At 61.2% G+C, this 18,534-nt stretch overlaps 3 protein-coding genes across 4 annotated transcripts in view; 2 read left to right on the forward strand and 1 right to left on the reverse strand.

The window, feature by feature from the left end:
• The window catches only part of STYXL1 (serine/threonine/tyrosine interacting like 1), a 30,835-nt gene extending 28,169 nt beyond the window's left edge, over nt 1–2,666 (forward strand). The window contains exon 9 of the mRNA XM_012927554.2: nt 2,476–2,666. Coding sequence (XP_012783008.1) covers nt 2,476–2,607 — 132 coding nt within the window. The 3' untranslated portion in view covers nt 2,608–2,666. The remainder of the gene's footprint in view (nt 1–2,475) is intronic.
• A 912-nt stretch (nt 2,667–3,578) lies between these two features.
• TMEM120A (transmembrane protein 120A) lies at nt 3,579–7,622 on the forward strand. Of its 2 annotated transcripts, XM_004586985.3 has the most exons (12): nt 3,582–3,777; nt 4,881–4,999; nt 5,103–5,219; nt 6,223–6,282; nt 6,389–6,484; nt 6,568–6,657; nt 6,738–6,803; nt 6,882–6,943; nt 7,027–7,119; nt 7,200–7,264; nt 7,351–7,419; nt 7,500–7,622. In XM_004586985.3, exons 1-12 carry the CDS (start codon nt 3,697–3,699, stop codon nt 7,611–7,613), a joined length of 1,032 nt encoding a protein of 343 aa, XP_004587042.1. In that variant the 5' UTR covers nt 3,582–3,696; the 3' UTR covers nt 7,614–7,622. The 2 variants fall into 2 exon arrangements, with proteins under 2 accessions (XP_058536809.1, XP_004587042.1); XM_058680826.1 differs by lacking the exon at nt 6,389–6,484 and having other exon boundaries at nt 3,579–3,777.
• Nucleotides 7,623–7,971: 349 nt separating this feature from the next.
• LOC101518551 (NADPH--cytochrome P450 reductase) overlaps nt 7,972–18,534 on the reverse strand; it is a 35,449-nt gene continuing 24,886 nt past the window's right edge. The window contains exons 3-16 of the mRNA XM_058680825.1: nt 13,699–13,747; nt 11,841–11,969; nt 11,596–11,745; nt 11,306–11,430; nt 11,052–11,141; nt 10,820–10,918; nt 10,053–10,169; nt 9,851–9,969; nt 9,247–9,428; nt 9,012–9,161; nt 8,653–8,923; nt 8,416–8,561; nt 8,245–8,330; nt 7,972–8,152 (exon numbers count right to left, since the gene is read on the reverse strand). Of these exons, the coding sequence (XP_058536808.1) occupies nt 8,008–8,152; nt 8,245–8,330; nt 8,416–8,561; nt 8,653–8,923; nt 9,012–9,161; nt 9,247–9,428; nt 9,851–9,969; nt 10,053–10,169; nt 10,820–10,918; nt 11,052–11,141; nt 11,306–11,430; nt 11,596–11,745; nt 11,841–11,969; nt 13,699–13,747 (1,858 nt within the window). The 3' untranslated portion in view covers nt 7,972–8,007. The remainder of the gene's footprint in view (nt 8,153–8,244; nt 8,331–8,415; nt 8,562–8,652; nt 8,924–9,011; nt 9,162–9,246; nt 9,429–9,850; nt 9,970–10,052; nt 10,170–10,819; nt 10,919–11,051; nt 11,142–11,305; nt 11,431–11,595; nt 11,746–11,840; nt 11,970–13,698; nt 13,748–18,534) is intronic.

Raw genomic sequence — 18,534 nt, forward strand, 5'->3', positions numbered from 1 at the left:
TGCCAATGCCACAGGTGAAACCTTGGTCTGCTACCTGCTCCACAGTCCATCCCCAATCCCATGACAGCAAGCTGGACAAGATTCTATTGTATGTAGGTTTTACCTTTGAGCCCATCCAGGCCAGATGCTTTGTTTTGGAGGATTGTTAATTAAAATTATAGATTTGATTTCTCTAATAGATACAGGCTTATTCATATCGCCTGCTTATATATTTTTTTCTTTTTCCTTTCAAGAAATTGGACAAATCTCTGGGCGCACAGTAGTTCGTGCTATTTTCGTGTCCATGGAGTCTGCAGTGATGTTCTTCCTTTCTGATAGCAACTTTGTCTTGTCTTTCCCCCACCTCCTTAGCCTGGCTGAAGACATGCTGCTTTTATTGCTCTCCTCAAAGAAATTGCTTTTGGCACAATGATTGTCTCCATCAATTTCCCAATTTTGTTTCACGTTTGTGCACACGGATGTCGAGTTTTTCTTCATCACCCTCTATTGAAAAGACAGTTTTCCTCCCAAAGGGGCTTGTCATCCTATGGAAAAGCATGGAGAAGTCATCTTTGAGCTCTGTCCTCTTCCTGGCTTTCTTTCGTCTTTGCCAGTACCGCAGTTTTTGACTACTATAGTTTGGCTGTGAAGTTCAAAATTGGGAAATGCAAGGCCTTCAACTTGGCTTTTCTTACAGAAATCATTTTGGCTATTTGGAATCCTACAGATTTCACATGGATTTTTTTTTTTCTAGTTCTGTGAAAAAGGCAGTGGGATTTCATTCACATCACCTAGTATTAAGTCTTCCAATCCATGAATATGGGATATCTTCCTGTCTAGTGATGTTTCATTTCTCGCAGCGATGTTGTCATTTTCCACATACAAATCTTTTTGCCTTCTTGGTTAAGTGTGTCATTAGTTTAATATTACAAATGGAATTGTTTTATTTTGGGTCATTCACTGATTCATACATAAAAATGCAATTCCATGTGAAAGGCAGTGAGGTAGAGGTGTCTCATCCCTGGTTCACTCCCACATGGCCACATGCCAGACGGGACTAGGCTGGCACCAAGAGCCCACAACTCCCACAGGCGTGGAGGGACTCCAGCACCTGTGCCATCACCTGCTGCCTTCCCAGGGTGCACATGAGCAGGAAGCTGGAATGGAGGGCCTAGGCACTCTGACTAGGGATGTGTGCCTTCCACAAGGCAGCTTCGTCAGTGTGCTGAACGCCTGTGTCTGCAGCAGGTAGTCCGGGACTCTGCTGACCTCGTTTGTGACCTTTAACAGGTGTGTGTGAGTGTTAGGGGGTGTACGTGTGAGACTGAATAGAAGAGCAAGTGTGTGACTGTTACAAGGGTGTTTGTGAGACTGACAGCATGTGAGTGAGCAAGTGTGTGTATGAAAGCAAATGCGGTGCGTGATGGAGATGTGTGCAAGACTGATCATGTAAGTGAGCAAGTGTGACAGTATGACAGTGTGAGTGAGCAGGTGTGCGAGTGTGTGTCGGTGTGAATGACAGCCTGTGTGTGAGTGAATGTATCCGTGTGTGACGGCATGTGAGACCAAATATGAGAGCATGCATGTGAATGTATCAGTGTGTAACAGTGTCACACAGCAAGCGTGACAGCGTTTCTATAGGAGGCCTTGTGTTTGTGAGAATTTTCCTTTTCCCTTTGTCAGTGGGATCATTAAGTTAATCTCACCTACTTGTCCTCCCTGGGCCTCCCAGTATCGTTGGAACTTCAGTGGCAGGAGGGGAGGAGTCGCTTGCCTAGCTCTTGGCCTCAGGGTAGAGCTTACAGCCCCTCCTTGTGGAATGGGGGGCCTTGGCTAGGCTGAGGCAGCCTCCTGTACCAGGCCAGGCTCAGTGAGGTACCCCTGTGGCATTTGTCCTTGTCTTCAACCCAGGAGACCTTCCCTGTCCACCTTAGGTAATGCCCTGGAGGGCAAATGCCTGCCCCCCCCCCAAGGCATTGTTAGTTTCCTGCTCAGGGAAGTCGCCCACAGCCTTGTTTCCTGTTCCATGAATTTGCCAGTTACAGTGGAGACCTTTGTGGAGGCTGTCCCCCCTGCTCCACCCCCCCATGCCAGGTTTTGGTCCAGGGTCAACTAGGAATTCTTCCTGTCCCTGAAGACAGCCAGCCCCAAGGACTCCTTTAGCCCCAGGCTTTAAGCCATATTATGGACCCCAAATTCCTTCTGTCGGCCCTGAGAGCCATCTCCTGTCTTCTACCTGCTGGTCCCAGCCGAGCCTGGGCTAGTCTGAAGCTGGGGAGAGGGAGGAACCCAACCCCCTGAGCTGCCCCCTGCTTGTCCCAGAGCACACCCTGGCAGGAGGCTGAGCCAGGACGTGGCATGCAGGTGTCCCAGGCAGCACTTGAAACCGGTGTACCAGGCTGCTGCTCTCTCCTGTCTCTTTGGAGCTGGCTCCGCTCTAGGGGGTACAGGACCCGGGGCCCAACCTTGAGGCCTGCTTTCTCTTTGTACCCACAGAGGTCCTGGGACCACGTCCGGAAGTGTCAGAACAACATGCACCCTAACCGGGCCATGGTGGCTCAGCTGCTGGACTGGGAGAGGATTGTGTTGGGCGACAGCGTCACTGACACTTCGGACCCGCTCTTCTGATGGGTGCCTGGGGACTGCCTGTGGGTGGCAGGCTGGAGTGTGTACCCAGATAGGTCTGGAAGGAGAAGGCCTCTGCCACCAGAATCCCCAAAATTAGACTCCTGCTCTGGTTCTTCTGGGGCCCCTTGTTGACGCCACAAAGCAGGTACTTTCTGCTCTGGCTCCCCGTGATGAGACCTGGTACCCCCACTGTACCTCAAGGCTGCCCCCCCCAGCCGGGCACTCTTGGGTGCGCTGTCTAGAGGAGTGTCACAATGCCCACCCGGGGGTGTTGGAGGTGCACTGACCCCAGGGTTCCTGGTGTGCTCCCCCAGCCCATCTCCTGATTATGTGGTGCATTTTTTCTTCCCTTGTTCCAGCCTGTGTTCACCCCTCCCTACCCCACCCCAAACACCCAGGGTTCTAGAAAACTCCAGTCTCAGAGGGCAGTGGTCCCCAAAAGCATGTGCTGTCCCTGGGAAGGACTCAGGCAGGAGACTGGTGGGGAGGATAGGTTGCTCACCAGATGTGGGACAGACACCTTCCCGCGGGTAGCGGAGGGAGGGAGGGTCCCCAGAATCCCCCAGGCCCACCCCAGAGGACAGCAAGCCTCAAGGGGAGTGGGTTGTGCCCTAAAGGTCCGTGCCAGCCGGGTCTGGCTGGGCCCTGCCCGGGTGGCTGCAGCGCCGGGCCAGCGAGGAGCCTCCCGCCACGCTGCGCAGCTCGCCTGGAAAGGCCCGGGGCCTTGTGTTCTAGGAAGGGCGGAGGAGGTGAGCCCGGAGGCCGCTGGCTGCCAGCCGGACCACAGCCGGGGACCCGCTTGCCCCAGGAGGTGCGCTCCGGGCGGCGGCCGGGGTGCCCGGGTCGGAGGCTGCAGGCGCCGCCGGGTGAAGCCCGGGGTGAAGCCGGGTGTCCGCGCCCCGCCCCGGGCTCCCATTGGCCGCGCCGGGGGGCGGGGCCAGCGCGCGGCCTGCGCCGGGCCTTTTCCAGTTGGCGGCGGCCGGGCGCGGGCCCGGAAGCGGGCGGCGGCGGAGGCGCCTCGGGCCGGCCGGGCTAGCGGTGTCCTCCGTCCTCCTCGCTCGGGCCCCACGGCCAGGTGCTGCGGCAGCCATGCACCCGCCGCCCCCGGGCCCGCTGGGCGACTGCCTGCGGGACTGGGAGGAGCTGCAGCAGGACTTCCAGAGCATCCAGGTGAGCGCGGCCGCAGATGTCCCCTGGCCCCGAGCCCCGGCGCTCTCCGGCTCGGGGTCAAGGGTCAGGGGGCGCGACCCTACGGGCGAGGGCGGTGAGGCCCCCCGTCCCAGCATCCTTAGACGGACTCCTTCGGGTCCAGTGGCCGCAGCCGCCTCAGCGGCACTCCACCGCGCCGGCCGACCCCGGCCTCCCGCGAGGGTCTCAGATGCCGCGACCTTGGGGTACCCCCGCATCTCCGCCCTCCCGCACTCCCAGTCCGAAACAGTCACCCGACCTGAAGGCGGCGGCCCCGCTAGGATGTGAGATGCTGGGGAGACATACGCCCGAGGCTCCGAGGAAGGTCCTCAAGTGGGCAGAGGGGACAGCACAGCCTCCACCGCGGGGAGGGGATGGGGGAGGTTCAGCAGCCCCAGGTAGTTCCTGGGAGGAGAAAAAGCTGAAAGAGGCCGGGATGGGACCCAGCAGGGACTTCCTGGCTTGCTGGGGTTGTGGTATCCCTGGTCCAGTGGGAAGCCTGCAGGCGGCTGGCTGGCTGGTGTGGGGCTCCCTGCAGAGCCCCGGAGGTGGTGGCTGGCTAGCCCCTCCTGGGTGGGAGAAGCAGGTAGGCAGAGAACGCCCAGCACTGTTCTGGAAACCTGGCCCTGGACTCGGCTTCGTGCATCACTGGGCAGTCCTGACCCATGCTCTTGGCCCGGCTGTCCGTGACACCCCTGCCTAGGCCCTGGGCTGCGCCGTCCCCACTCACCCACCTGGGCAAAGTGCTGCGGAAGTCACAGGCCAAAGGTGCCCAGGCGTGGGGGTGTTCTAAGAAGCTGATGACCTTTAACCTGGGAGGAAGGCGTCGGGCTTGGCTCCCTCCTCCCCCCATTTTTTGCAGGCTAAAGGGGTGAGGGGTGTCAAGGGCTTCCAGAAGGTGGCCCCCGAGGGGCCTGATGGGGGTGGCTGGACAAAACATGCCAGGGAACTGGTGCCAGTAACTGCGGAGTCATGTGGGAGCCTGACCCCTGAGGGACATCCCTGAGCTAGCTCTGATGAGTGCTGCCCAGGGAGCCTGGGCCAGCTCACGCCCTGCACCAGCCTGATTGCGGCCCGGCCCCCAGGAGACGCACCGGCTCTACCGCCTGAAGCTCGAGGAGCTCAGCAAGCTACAGGCTGCCTGCACCAGCTCCATCTCCCGGCAGAAGAAGCGGCTGCAGCAGCTGAGCCTCGTCCTGAAGAAGTAAGAGCTCCCGCGGGCTGGGCTAGGCTAGGGGGAGTGTGTGGCCCTGGGCAGGGTGATGGGGGGCACTGGGAGCCCTGCTCTGACTCTGGCCCCCCTGCAGATGCAAACCCTCCCTCCCATCAGAGGCCGCACAGGCCGCGCATGAGCTCGAGAGCCAGCTGAAAGAGCGCCAGGGCCTCTTCTTCGATATGGAGGCCTACCTGCCCAAGAAGAACGGGTGAGGCTCCCGTCCCCACCCAGAGCCCCCACCTCAGCCCACCCAGGGCGCAGAGTGAGCCTTGCAGGATGGGGGGCAGGAGTAGGTGCCCGCGGAGGCGGGAGGTGGCACCCGGCTGCCCCCAGAGGTCAGCTGCTGGTACCACATGCTACCCCTGACTGGGCTGGAAGCCCCCTAGGAGAGGGGCCTGGAGGCTGTAAAGTTGGGGTGGCATTGGGTTTGGTGGGAGGTTTCCATCTGAGACGGAAGGGGGGCAGTGGGAGGCGGTTGGTGCTGGACTGGCATGAGTGGTACCTTGCGGGCAGGATGAAGGGCTGGGCCTGTCCTCTCTCCTTCAGCATCTGGGGAGACGTGTGGGGTGCCCACCTACGTGGCACACATGGTAGTGAGAGCGAGCCCTCATGTGGGTGGCCACTGCTAGACCAAATGACTATCTTTGCTATGAGTCCTTGGGGTTTCCCTGGCACAGGAGGTTAGGGTAACCGAGTGGGCAGCGGTGATGGTGACCCACCCGCCCATGAGAACGTGGCTGTGGGAGACACAATGGAGGCCTGGGGTCGGGGTTGCGCTATGTTAGAGCCTCAAGGTGCCGCCAGGGCTGGGGCCACAGTCCCACCGCCCAGGTCTCTGGGCTGGGGGGTCGAGAGGGTGGCTGAGGGTGTGCAGGCTGCAGTGATGGAGGCCCGGGCTTCCTGGAGTTGGGGCACAGGGCCATTAATCTCCCTGGGGGCCAGGGCCAGCGAGGGCAGGGTCAGGCTTTCCCTGAGGCCCTGAGGTGGTCGCAGGAGGGGAAAAGTGGAAGGTGCCACCTGGTTCTTGGTCAGCATCCCAAAACAGGCAGGGGAGGAGGGCTGGTGTGGTGTGGGGTGGGTTGCAGCAGCCACCAAGGCTATGGGCATGGGGCCAGCAGGTCGAGGGGCAGAGATGGGAGCCCAGCACACTGGGGTGGGGGGCTGTGCCGCTTGGCCTGCGTGTGACTCCTCTCCACCTGCTCTGCCCCCAGGTTGTACCTGAGCCTGGTCCTGGGGAATGTGAACGTGACCCTCCTGAGCAAGCAGGCTAAGTAACTCACTGCCCGGGGCCGGGCTCCCGCCCCCAGTAGTGTCAGGGAAGGGGGGATGGCGAGGTGGGTCCCCCCAGCGCCTCCCAGCAGCACTTGCCCCCCCCAGATTTGCCTACAAAGATGAGTATGAGAAGTTCAAGCTCTACCTCACCATCATCCTCATCCTCATCTCCTTCACCTGCCGTTTCCTGTTCAACTCCAGGTGGGTGGGTGTCTGGCTGTGGGGGCCTAGTGCCGGGTCCTGCCCCTGCTCCGGGCGCCCACCCTGTCCTCCCGCCCACCCAGGGTGACCGACGCGGCCTTCAACTTCCTGCTGGTCTGGTACTACTGCACGCTCACCATCCGCGAGAACATCCTCATCAGCAACGGCTCGCGGTGCGCAGGGCGGGGAGCCCCTCCCCCTCCGGGCCGGCCTGCTGAGGGCGCCACCTGCTGACCGTGGCTCCCTGCTGCAGGATCAAGGGCTGGTGGGTCTTCCATCACTATGTGTCCACCTTCCTGTCGGGAGTCATGCTCACATGGTGAGTGCTGGGGTCCTCTGGGAGGTAGGTGGGGGCAGGGGACAGCATCCCCAAACCCTTCCCCTGCTTCCTCCTCAGGCCTGATGGCCTCATGTACCAGAAGTTTCGGAATCAGTTTCTGTCCTTCTCCATGTACCAGAGTGAGTGTCTCAGGGGTCCCCTGGTGTGTGTGTGTTGTGTGGAGGGGATGCCTGGTGCTGTGGCTCACCAGCGTCCCCTGCAGGTTTCGTGCAGTTCCTGCAGTACTACTACCAGAGCGGCTGCCTGTACCGCCTGCGGGCACTGGGCGAGAGGCACACGATGGACCTGACCGTGGGTGAGCGAGCCAGCGAGCACGGCCACTCCCTTGCCTGCTCCTGTGGCTGGCTGGCGGTCACTGTGCCCTTGTCCCCACAGAGGGCTTCCAGTCCTGGATGTGGCGTGGCCTCACCTTCCTGCTGCCTTTCCTTTTCTTCGGACACGTGAGTCCTGCCCATCTGTGCCTGCCCGCCCTCCTCTGCCCCGGCACTGGGCCCTGTTCCCTGGGTGCAGCTTCTTTTCCCCATAGTTCTGGCAGCTCTTCAACGCGCTGACCTTGTTCCAGCTGGCCCAGGACCCTCAGTGCAAGGAGTGGCAGGTGAGCCTGGCCCTGGGGTGGGGGACACAGCTGGCAGGCCCTGCTCTGGCCCCAGCCCCCTAACCCACCTCCTCCCCCAGGTGCTCATGTGTGGCTTCCCCTTCCTCCTCCTCTTCCTCGGCAACTTCTTCACCACCCTGCGGGTTGTACACCAGAAGTTCCACAGCCAGCGTCGGGGAAGCAAGCGGGACTGACGCAGGGTCCTGAGGGTGGGTGGGAGGCGCCCTGGGCTATGCCCCAATAAAGGCAGCGAGAGAGCTGCATGTGTTCCCTGGGCTGCCCAGGAAATGAACAGGACTTAAGCCAAGAGCACGGGTTATTTAAAATTATTTACATTCATTGAAAATAATCAGAGAGGCTGGTGGGCCCCAGCCCAGCCGAGAGGGGCACCTCTGTGGGCCTCATGGAGCCTGCAGCCTGGCTCCCCTTGCCTGTGCCCCTGGTCTGCTACAGCCAGCCCTGGCCCTGGGCTGTCCAGGAGGGGCCTGGCCATGGCCTGCATCCCGGGGCCATGCGGCAGCCCCTGGCCTGGGACCCTGGCTGGAGGGAGTTGAGGGAGTGAGGAAGGTTACGGGGCCCTGGCGGCTCCTAGCTCCACACGTCCTGTGAGTAGCGGCCCTTGGTCATGAGCTTCTTGACGTAGTCCACAGCCTGTGCGTGCTCCATGGCCCCCTGCTCAGCCACAATCTCGTAGAAGGTGTTCTGCACGTCCTTGGCCATGTTTCGGGCATCCCTGGGGCAGCAGGAAGGGGGCCAGGGCGGTTGGACGAGGTGGCCAGCTCCCGTCTCCCCCCTCCCCCTGCCGCAGGGCTGCAACCCCCTCACCCGCACACGTAGATGTGGGCACCGCCCTCTTGGATGAGCTTCCATAGGTGCTCCTTGTCTTTGCGCAGCAGGTGCTGCACGTAGACCTGCAGGTGGGATGGGGCAACAGGTGTGAGGGCCAGGCCCCTCCAAGCCCTGCCTGCCCGCCTGCTCCCCAGCAAGTCGGCTCACCTTGTGGGCCTGCTCCCGGGAGAAGGCCACGCTGAGCTGCGTGAGGGCACCGTCCTTGTGGAACTGGGCCAGCTCCTCGCGGTACAGGTAGTCTTCATCCGAGCGGCGGCAGCCATAATACAGCAGCGTCTCCCCGACCTCCTTGCCTGGGGGGCGGGCGGGCTGAGCATGGGCCCCAGCCCTGGTCCTACCCTTGTCCTACCCTTGCCCATCCACCAGCCCCAGCCCTGCACTCACCCTGCTGCTGTAGCCAGGCCCGCTCCTGAATGAAGCCGACGAAAGGAGCAATGCCAGTGCCAGGACCCACCATGATGACAGGCGTGGTGGCCTTGAAGGGCAGGCGGAACTGGGACTTGCGCACGAACATGGGCACCAGGGCCCGGCCACCGTTCTCCCCTGCAGGTTCCTTGGCCCGCAGCCAGCTGGTGGCCACGCCCTTATTGATGCGGCCAGTTTTGGTCTCGTACTCCACAGCCACGGCACAGATGTGCACGGAGTTGGGGTGCACCTGGGATGAGGATGGGGGTGCAGTGAGGATGGCCGCTGTGCTCAGGCCCCAGCCCCTCCAGGGCCCCACAGCTCTGCCCCGCCCACACCTTGGAGGAGGAGGCGATGGAATAGTAGCGGGCCTGCAGCCGGGGCAGCAGCTCGCAGAGGTGGTCGATGGGGGGCCGCAGTGACGGGTAGTCCTGCAGGATGGCTAGGATGTGTCTCCGGGCCTCCACCACCCAGCTCAGGTACAGCTCCTGTTGGGGGGGTGGGCACATGTATGAGACGCAGTGGAGGACCAGGGGGCTGGGGGCCTGGGGTGGGGTGTGGTTGGGGGCGCACCTTGCCCTCGCCTGAGGAAGAAGCCATCTTGCGCAGCTGCTCCTGCTCTGCGGGCTCCGAGGCATACTGTGCCAGCTCGTAGAGCACATTGGTGCGTGGCGGGTTGGTGATGTCCAGGTAGTACGTGAGAGCCGTGCGGTAGGTGGTGGGGCATGGGAACGGGTGCTTCTTGTTGGACTCCTCTGTGGAGACAGGCTGGTGGGTGGGCACGCCTGGCCAGGAGCACTGCCCTACATGGCGTGGGGAGGCCTGGGGCCTGCCCAATGTGAAGTAGGTGTCCAGTGGCATGGCTGCGAGGCCTGCCCTCAGGTGTCTCCTTGGCCACAAGACAAGGCCTCAGGCTTTGGGCTGGGCCCAGGCAGGAAGTGCTACCCAGTAATGGGAGTTTGTCCACCAGGCTGCCCCTGGGGACTGACGGTGTTGATGGCCTCTTGTAGGGATGGCTCGGAGCAACTCAGGGGTGAGCCGGGCACTCTGTGGGCACCAGGCCCGAGGCACCCCACCTTCCTCCAGGGACCAGGACAGAGGTGAGGGAGGCCCTGCGGCAGGGGAGCTGCTTCTGTTCTGCTCCCAAGTGTGCATGGCCAGGACAGGTGATGCTCACCATCGAGGTTGTTGAGGGACATGACGACGTCCAGGTCGGCTCCCAGGATCTCTCCAATCTGGTTGACGAGGGCAGAATCGTTGGCCGGGTAAACAGCCACGTGGTCCCCAGACTCGTACCTGAGGGGGGCCGGGAAGAGGGCAGTGGTTCAGTGCTGGCAGGTGGGGGTGGGAGGCGGGGCAGAAGCAGCGGCAGTGGCTACCTGATCTTGGAATCCGAGATGTCCAACTCCAGGTGCATGAGGTGCCGCTCGGTGCCCTGGTTCAGCTTCCGGTTAGTGGTGACAGTAGCCAGGAACGGGTTCTTGGCATCAAAAGGACTAGGAGTGGGGAAGATGAGAGAAGCCCTATGACTGGGGGGTTCCATCTTCATCTGGGTTGGGGCTTGGTGGGTACAGGACAGGGTAGTTTTGTGGAGTCCAGGGGTGGGGTGGGGCTGCCAGCGCTTACTCGGAGGTGTGGAAGCTGAGGACCCCGTCCCCAGTCTTAGGCCCGGCACATGCTGCACCCTGTGGTGGGCTGGGCCAGGCCAAGGAAACTGAGCTGCTGCAAGTAGGGCTAGGCCCTGGGCTGCTGGGGGGGGCGGTCCTGGAGGACCAGCACCTGTCTAGGTTAGGGGCCCACAAGAGGTGTGTGTCTCCGGACATGAACTCCACATACCGAGGCCAGCTGGCAGGAAATGGGCACTGGCCAAATTCACCCGCCAAGCTACCCTTGTGGAAATTGTACCCCAGGGCACTTCTGCAGCAATTGTTGGAGGGCAGCAGCACAGACCAAGGGCGCTGGGCCAGGTGGGGGCAGCGCCCGCCCTGTGGGCCCTTTCCCTATGCTGTGGGCATCAGGTCCTCCTGTGCCCCGGCTAGGAAGACTGGGACCTCCATGGTCCCAGCTTGAGAATGAGACCCCAGGGCAGATGGGGATGGAGCCACTGGCCGCCCACCCTCAGCGCAGTCCCGCTTCCTGCACTCACGGTTTCTGGTTCTCGTAGCTCTTCAGCCGTCCCATCTCACCGTGGTAGACCTTGGCCGGGTCCATGTCTGTGTGCACCACGAGCTCATATTGTCGGATGCTGCAGGGCAGACGGAGTGTGAGCCAGGGACATGGGGATTAATCCCAAGAAGGGGGAACAATCGGAAGTGAGAGGGGACAGGATCAGTGATCCCCAGCAGGGCATCTGTCCACATGGCGGTCCCCACACTCACCTGGACTCCTCTCCTGTGGCCTCCACACCGAAGTGTTCGCACACGGCCGGCCAGAACTGTTCCCGCCATGTGATGAAGTCCTCCTCCAGGCTGGGGAGAAGTGCTCATGAGCCGCCCTGGGGTCCAGCCCGCGTGTGTCCCACGGTCACCCCTGGAGCTCCAGCGCTCCTGTTCCCATACGTGCCCAGAGCTGCGAAGGCAGTGTCAGGAAGGAGCCCAGGGAAGGGCTGAGCCCGGGCCGGGGTGGCACTTACTTGCCATCGTCATCACCCATGCCCAGCTCAAAGATGCGCTGGGCGCCGAGCTGCTCCAGCCGCTGGTCCACGTACTTGCCCATGGCATTGAAATGCTCATAGGTCTTGTTGCCAAGGCCAAACACCTGTGTGGGCAGGGGCGGCTCAGAGCCCTACCCAGTGGGACCTGACGTAGGGGTGTTTCTGCAGAGCTGGCCCAGGCCCTGGGCAGCCCCTGCACCAGCCACACACCCCAGGCCACCTCTGGCTTCAGGGCCTAGCAGCCCCCTCAGGTCTCCCAAGTGACTCACCGCATACTTGACGCCTGACAGGTCCACGTCGGCCTCCTGCAGCCAGTCATAGAAGTCCTGTGCATTGTCGGTGGGGTCCCCCTCACCATAAGTGGCCATGCAGAAGACCACCAGGGCATTGTCTATCTCGGACAGGCTGCTCAGGTCAGCCTGCAGGGATGGAGGCAGCCCCCAGGTGAGCTGTTTCCCGTAGCTCCCCCCGGCCTTCCTGCCAACCTCCCTGGCCCTGCATGGTGGGCACTCACCAGGTCGTACTCCTCCGGGTCAGCAGCCATGCCCCGCATCCCATAGCGGTGTGCATCCTTGGACAGGCGGTTGGCAAACTCCTCTGCGGTGCCCGTCTGGGAGCCGTAGAAGACAATGATGTTCCTACCCTGTGGAAAGCCAGACATAGGGGGTCAGGGGTGCCCACGTGGTGCTGCCCCAGGTGTCCCGTGTAACCCTCGCGATAAAAAAGGCTCAGCTGGGCCCGGCGGCGTGGCCTAGCAGCTAGAGTCCTCGCCTTGGACGCCCCGGGATCCCATGTGGGCGCCGGTTCTGGTCCTGGCAGCCCCACTTCCCATCCAGCTCCCTGCTTGTGGCCTGGGAAAGCAGTTGAGGACGGCCCAATGCATTGGGACCCTGCACCCGCATGGGAGACCTGGAGGAGGTTCCTGGTTCCCGGCTTTGGATCGGCGCACACCGGCCCATTGCAGCTCACTTGGGGAGTGAGTCATCGGACGGAAGATCTTCCTCTCTGTCTCTCCTCCTCTGTGTATATCTGGCTGTAATAAAATGAATAAATCTTTAAAAAAAAAGGCTCAGCCAGGTCAGACACGAGACCAGCTCAGAGCATGCAGCACACAGAAGAAAACATGCTGGAAGCCACGTGAGATACTCGAGTGGGACATGAGGAGCTGGGACATGGGGCAGGCGCTCCCCCAGCAGGCTGGTCCCAGCAGCAGTGGGGGAAATGAGTATGCCTTGGGCTCTGCCGGGTAACTGGCAGTCACAGGCCTAGTGCCCGGGGAGGGGGCCAGGCCCAGAGGCCGCACACCATGTGCTTCGGTTGGTGTGACATTCCTAGAACTGCAAATCTACCCAGGCAGGGTGAGTGGTCATGTGGGGCTGGGAGGAGACAATGTCTTCTCATGGGATTTCTTTTTCCAAGATTAATCCAAGGCCTTGGGGCCCCTGCACTCATGGGGGAGACCCAGAAGAAGCTCCTGTCATTTGGGAAGTGAACCAGTGAGTGAAGATTCTAATTTGGCCTTTTTAAGATTTTCACTAAAAAGGAAGACCTGCCGTCCACTGATTTCACTCCCAAGGGGGCTACAGTGACTGGAGCTGTGCTGATCGGCAGCCAGGATCCTGGACCCCCTTCTGGGTCTCCCATGTGGGTGCAGGGTCCCAAGGCCTTGGGGAAGTCATTGAATGCTTTCCTAGGCCTCAAGCAGGGAGCCAGATGGGAAGTGGGACTGCTGGGGTTAGAACCGGTATCTGGAATCCCAGTATGTTCAAGGTGAGGACTTGGGCTGGGCCCCTAATTTAGCCTTTCAAATAAATCTGAAAAACAGGTTGTACCATTGCAACAACTGATAATACTAAACCGGTGTGTTTATTTTAAAATGGGCAAATTGCAGGCCCGGTGGCGTGGCCTAGCGGCTAAAGTCCTCGCCTTGAACGCCCCGGGATCCCATATGGGCGCCGGTTCTAATCCCAGCAGTTCCACTTCCCATTCAGCTCCCTGCTTGTGGCCTGGGAAAGCAGTCGAGGACGGCCCAAAGCCTTGGGATCCTTTACCCGTGTAGGAGACCTGGAAGAGGTTCCTGGTTCCCAGCTTCGGATTGGCGCAGCACCAATCATTGTGGTCGCTTGGGGAGTGAATCATCGGACGCAAGATCTTCCTGTCTGTCTCTCCTCCTCTCTGTACATCTGACTTTGCAATAAAAATAAATAAATCTTTAAAAAGAAAATGGGCAAATTGCACAGTAAGTGATCTCAATAAAACTGTTACTTGCAAAAGACATTAAGTGGAAGCAGCCAGGAACTGCAGCAGGGCACAATGGCTGGGCCCTGCACGCCACCAGGCACCGGCCAGGCAGAGGCCCGGGGCTAACTCACCGTTTTCTTCATCTTCTCCACGAAGCTGCTTTCCTTCACGGAGGCCGTCCTGGAAAAACAGGGCCCATGAGCCTGGGTGGGGGGATGGTCAGGAGGGAGCCAGCAACTGAGGCCTGGGCTGTGCCCAGTGGCTGCACCAGCCGCAGGACTTGGGTTCAGGCCCAGGGTGCCAAGTACCCCCCCAGTGATGCTGAAGGCCTGTGAACCCTGCACGTTTCCAAGCTCATGCCCCCAGGGCCCCTCCTCCTTTAGTCTCACCCCATCATGTTGTGGACACCTCCAGCCCTGCCCGCTATCCGGTCCCTGCCCAATCCTTGGTCTTCCTCCTCGGCTCTGCTGGGAGGGAACGGGGCGACCCCAAACCGAACTGGGGCCTGGCGATAGTGGCCTTGGTGCCCAGGAGGGGGCTCACCGGGGCTCCCATGTGCAGGGTGCAGGGGCAGGCCCTCCTGAGGCCCCCTCCCAGGAAAGTAGCTCTGGAGGGGGACTTACGGGCACAGCCCCCCTGGCTGACAGGCAGCCAACTTCAGGATGTCACTGCTTCTCAGCAAGCACGTGCTTACTCCCACACACCTGCGAGGGCCCAGCCCAAGGCAGGCTCTGGCTGGTGGCTGATACCGGGAAAGGGCATGAGCTGACGCAGCAGCTTCATGTACCAGGCCACAGCCACAACGTAAGTCTAAGGGCTCCTGGGTGGCCCCCAAGCCCCTGGCATTCCAGAGTGGCCGGGATGACCCCACGCAGCCAAGTTTCAGGCCCTTCCCCGACGCCCACCTTGCTCTGGACGTCTCTGCCCAGGAGTTTCACCGCACCGCTGCCTGTGCTCACCATGAACCAGAACAGGCCCCAGGTGGTACCAACACACCAAGCCACTGGGTTCCCCTGGGGACAAGGCCCATCCTGGGCCAGCATAAAGCTGGGCTTCCTGCGCTCCATGTGGGTAGCAAACACATCTTCCCTCACACTCAAAGCTTGTGAGGCCTTTGGGCACCACGGGCAGGACAAGCCAAGGATCCCTGAAAATCCCTGCCCACTCCTGATGACCCCAGTCGAGCTGGAGCAGCAGGCACTCGCAGAGGACACCACGGCACTGGCGCCGACTTCAGCTCCCTTTGCTGCCAGACGGACTGCTTCTATGTTATGTTCCTACTTCTCAGTATTCAGGTGAGGGGAGGCCAGGCAGGTGCACCGGCCCCCAGGGAGGTGAGCCCCTGCCCACTACATGGACAAAGCAGTGGGGGCGGCAGCAGATGCTCCGTGTAAGTCCTGAGCGTCCCTGAGGGACAGACACGTCTCCCATGGACTGGTTTGCTCCCCAGATGCCAACCACAGCCAGGGCCACGCTGGGAGCCAGGAGCTCCATCCAGGCCCCCCGTGTGGGCAGTAGGAGCCATGTTGCTGCCTCCCAGGGGGTGCGTCAGCACGAAGCTGCAGCTAGGACCGGACTGCCGGCAGCCCAAGCCCTGTCCCTGGCGGTCTTCTTTGGGTTGGAGGCATGGGGAGCGAACTTCTGTTTCCAGTCGCTCGGTGTTTTTTTCTCTACGAGGAGCATGTGGTGGTTTTGTGGTAAGAAGGGATGAGTTTCAGGCTGTGGGGGTGTGGTGGGTGGAAGGGACTGGCTCCACAGGCTGTGAAAGTCTTGGGTCAGAGACCACAGGCAGGCTGGGCTGGGCCAAAGCCATGTCACACCTGCCCTGGCCTCCCCGGCTCCCGCCTCTGCACCTAACACACTTTTCCACACCTGCCCTTCCCCTCTGCCCACTCACTGCACCCTGGTTCCTTCCCACAGATCCCGGGCTCCACAGGAGGCAGTCCTGAGCCATGCGCGCAGCCCCAGGCTGGCACGGACAGCTGAGACGGGACTGGCTACCTTCCTGCCCTCATCCCAAGCATCTGATGTCCCCACCTCCTCTCGGGGGAAGACAGGTGCCCTGGCTCCCCCCAGGGGCTCACTGGCAGCAGGGACAACGAGTAGCCCCAAGCAGTGTGGGATAGCCTGGCCGCATGGCTGGTGCCGTGACCATGAGGCTGGCAGAGGCGGCTCTGTTTACACAGGGCAGAACCCGGCTCCCGGGGCACCTCAGTGCTGGGGAGGAGACCCAGCACGGACTGGCGTGGCTGCAGTGGTGGATCCTGAGCCTGACAGGCCCCACCCTGCATGTGGGGCTGCACAGGGCAAAGCAGCTGCTAGGTCAGTCACAGTTTCCTGGCGGGGACACACACCAGGACCCCGGGCACGACACACACCATGGATGCCAACAGGAGCAGGTGCATGGGCTCCTGGGTCCTTGGGCAGCACTGGGAGGGTCTGAGGGGCCCAGGCAGGTGAGAGACCCTGCCCCACCGCCCACCTGGCCTGGAGCCAGGCTCCCTTCACCCCTCAGCTCCTGGAGAACAGGAGGAGCCGACACTGACATGCCCAGGTCGGCAGGGGCTGTGGTCCTGTGCCTCTAGCCCACCTGGAGCCACCATGTCCCTGCTGTCTCAGCCATCCTGCCTAGGGGACCTGTTAGGACGTTCTCCTGAATCCCACATCCCAGCCAGAGACTCCGGGCTGTGGGGACCACTCCTCTGGCTGCTCTGAGCTGGCGCTCTCTCCCACCCGATAGCTTTCCATCTGGGTCGACCCTGGAACCTGGCCCTTCTCAGAGTCCCAAACTCATTCCTTGGGAAAGGGGGGGGGTTTGCAAATCCAGACCACGGGGATACAGCCCCCAGCCCCTAGCAGCATCTTCCAGCCCCAGGGTGGCAGCCCTCCTCAGGAATCTGTTCCTGGAGGCCACCATGGGCACCCGGCCCCCGACCTGCCACCCCACACCACCAAGGGTGTCAGCAGTCCCCTGCCTCCTGGAGAGCCGCTCTGGACTGACCTCCGGGCCGGCTCATCCTGCGGAGATGTGTACGCACACCCCATGGCTTCTCACTTCCAACTCAGGACTTAAAGAAGCAGGCGGGTCACCCAGGTGGGCAGTCCGGCGCTGTCCATGCTGGCGTGGCAGGGCAGGCTGCCCGGCTCCACAGACACCCTCTTGGGCTCTTCCTGTGCCCGAGAGCCTGGGAACTCTGCAACATCTGGCAGTTGCAGCAGGCAGCAACCGAGAAGAGGGCCTGAGCCTCCCATGAGGCCCTGCGGCCAGGCACACCACTCCTCCTCCCCTTAGTGTGCAACTGGGGAAGCAGAAAACCTCTCCCACCCCACTTGGTCTCCTTGGTAACTGTTTGTATGGGAGCCCTTCTCCCCAGCCCCTCCCCTTCTGTCACTGGGGGAAGGAAGGAAGGAAGGAAGGAAGTGGTGCGGGCTGAGCCCAGCTGTGCCAGACGGCTTCTCCAGGGAGCCAGGCCTCAGATTCAATTAGATCCGTTCCCCTGGGGCCTCAGACACTGCTGGGCCAAACACAGCCCCAAGCCCCCTGCTCCACCGTGAAGAGGCTGCCCCTTCCCACGGCCAGCTGGGGCACGGCCAGCTGGGAGCCCGCAGCCTGCAGCGTTCCAATCAGGCCTCCCAGCTTTGCACTGAGATGGGATCGGGCTCCAGGGGCCAAGGGCAGTCCACAGAACAGGACAGCAACCCGCCACAGCCTCCCTTAGGGCTCCCCTGCCCTGTGTGGCTCATCCACCCAGCGTCTGATGCCTAAGTTTCAGGGGTCTGCGCTCAGACATCCTGGTACCTGATCCTTTCCCGTCCCAGGGCGGAACATGCTTAGATCCTCTATTGGATGCTGCTGAGTGGGGAGCGCAGCTGGCAGGTGCTCAGCCCCTGTGCCTGTTCTCCCAGGCCTCCCACCCCCACCCACACCCCCGTTGTCTGCACGGAACACTCACTAATACTTCTGTTTCTTGTTCAAGTGTCCTCTGACGTCAGGAGGGATGCAGGGATAGCGGGCACCCTGTGGAGCTGGGGGTGTGTGTGGTGGTGGCTAGGGTGACACAGGTGCAGCAGCCTGAGCCCACACAGCCAGAGGGGAGGGCCGCCTGCTGCTCGGCTCCCTCAGGCAGTGGGCCAGGCAAGGCCAGATCCCAAAGCGGTTTTTACGGTTAATTGCCTGACTTTCTAATCTTCTAATTAAAGTTTCTTTGAAAACAATATTAGGGGCCCGGCGATGTGGCCTAGCGGCTAAAGTCCTCGCCTTGAACACCCTGGGATTCCATATGGGCGCCGGTTCTAATCCCGACAGCTCCACTTCCCATCCAGCTCCCTGCTTGTGGCCTGGGAAAGCAGTCGAGGATGGCCCAAAGCTTTGGGATCCTGCACCCGCATGGGAGACCTGGAAGAGGTTCCTGGCTCCCGGCTTCGGATCGGCGCAAAACCAGCCATTGCGCTCACTTGGGGAGTGAATCATTGGACGGAAGATCTTCCTCTCTGTCTCTCCTCCTGTATGTATATCTGACTTTGTAATAAGAAAAAAATAAATCTTAAAAAAAAGAAAAGAAAAGAAAAGGAACCTAGCAAGATGAGGCTAAATCCTCATCTTGCACATATGGATCCCATTTGGGCACTGGGTTCATGTCCTGGCTGCTTCACTTCCCATCCAGCTCCCTGCTTGTGGTCAAAGCAGTCGAGGACAGCCCAAAGCCTTGGGACCCTGCACCCGCGTGAGAGTCCTGAAGAGGCTCCTGGCTCCCGATGGGCTCAGCTCCAGTCATTGTGGCCATTTGGGGAGGGAGCCACGGGCACATATGGACCTATCTCCTGACAGTGCAGGGACCCAGAGGGGACATGGTGACCCACACAGGATTTCTCTGTGAGAGAGCAGCAGTGGCCAGTGGGTGGGGAGAGTGAGGGGGGACAGCAGGGGCTCTGAGGTGTGAGGAAGGGCCAGGTCCAAGTCTGGGTGT

The sequence above is a fragment of the Ochotona princeps genome, chromosome 24 (assembly GCF_030435755.1).
Source record: "Ochotona princeps isolate mOchPri1 chromosome 24, mOchPri1.hap1, whole genome shotgun sequence".
Lineage (NCBI taxonomy): Eukaryota > Metazoa > Chordata > Mammalia > Lagomorpha > Ochotonidae > Ochotona > Ochotona princeps.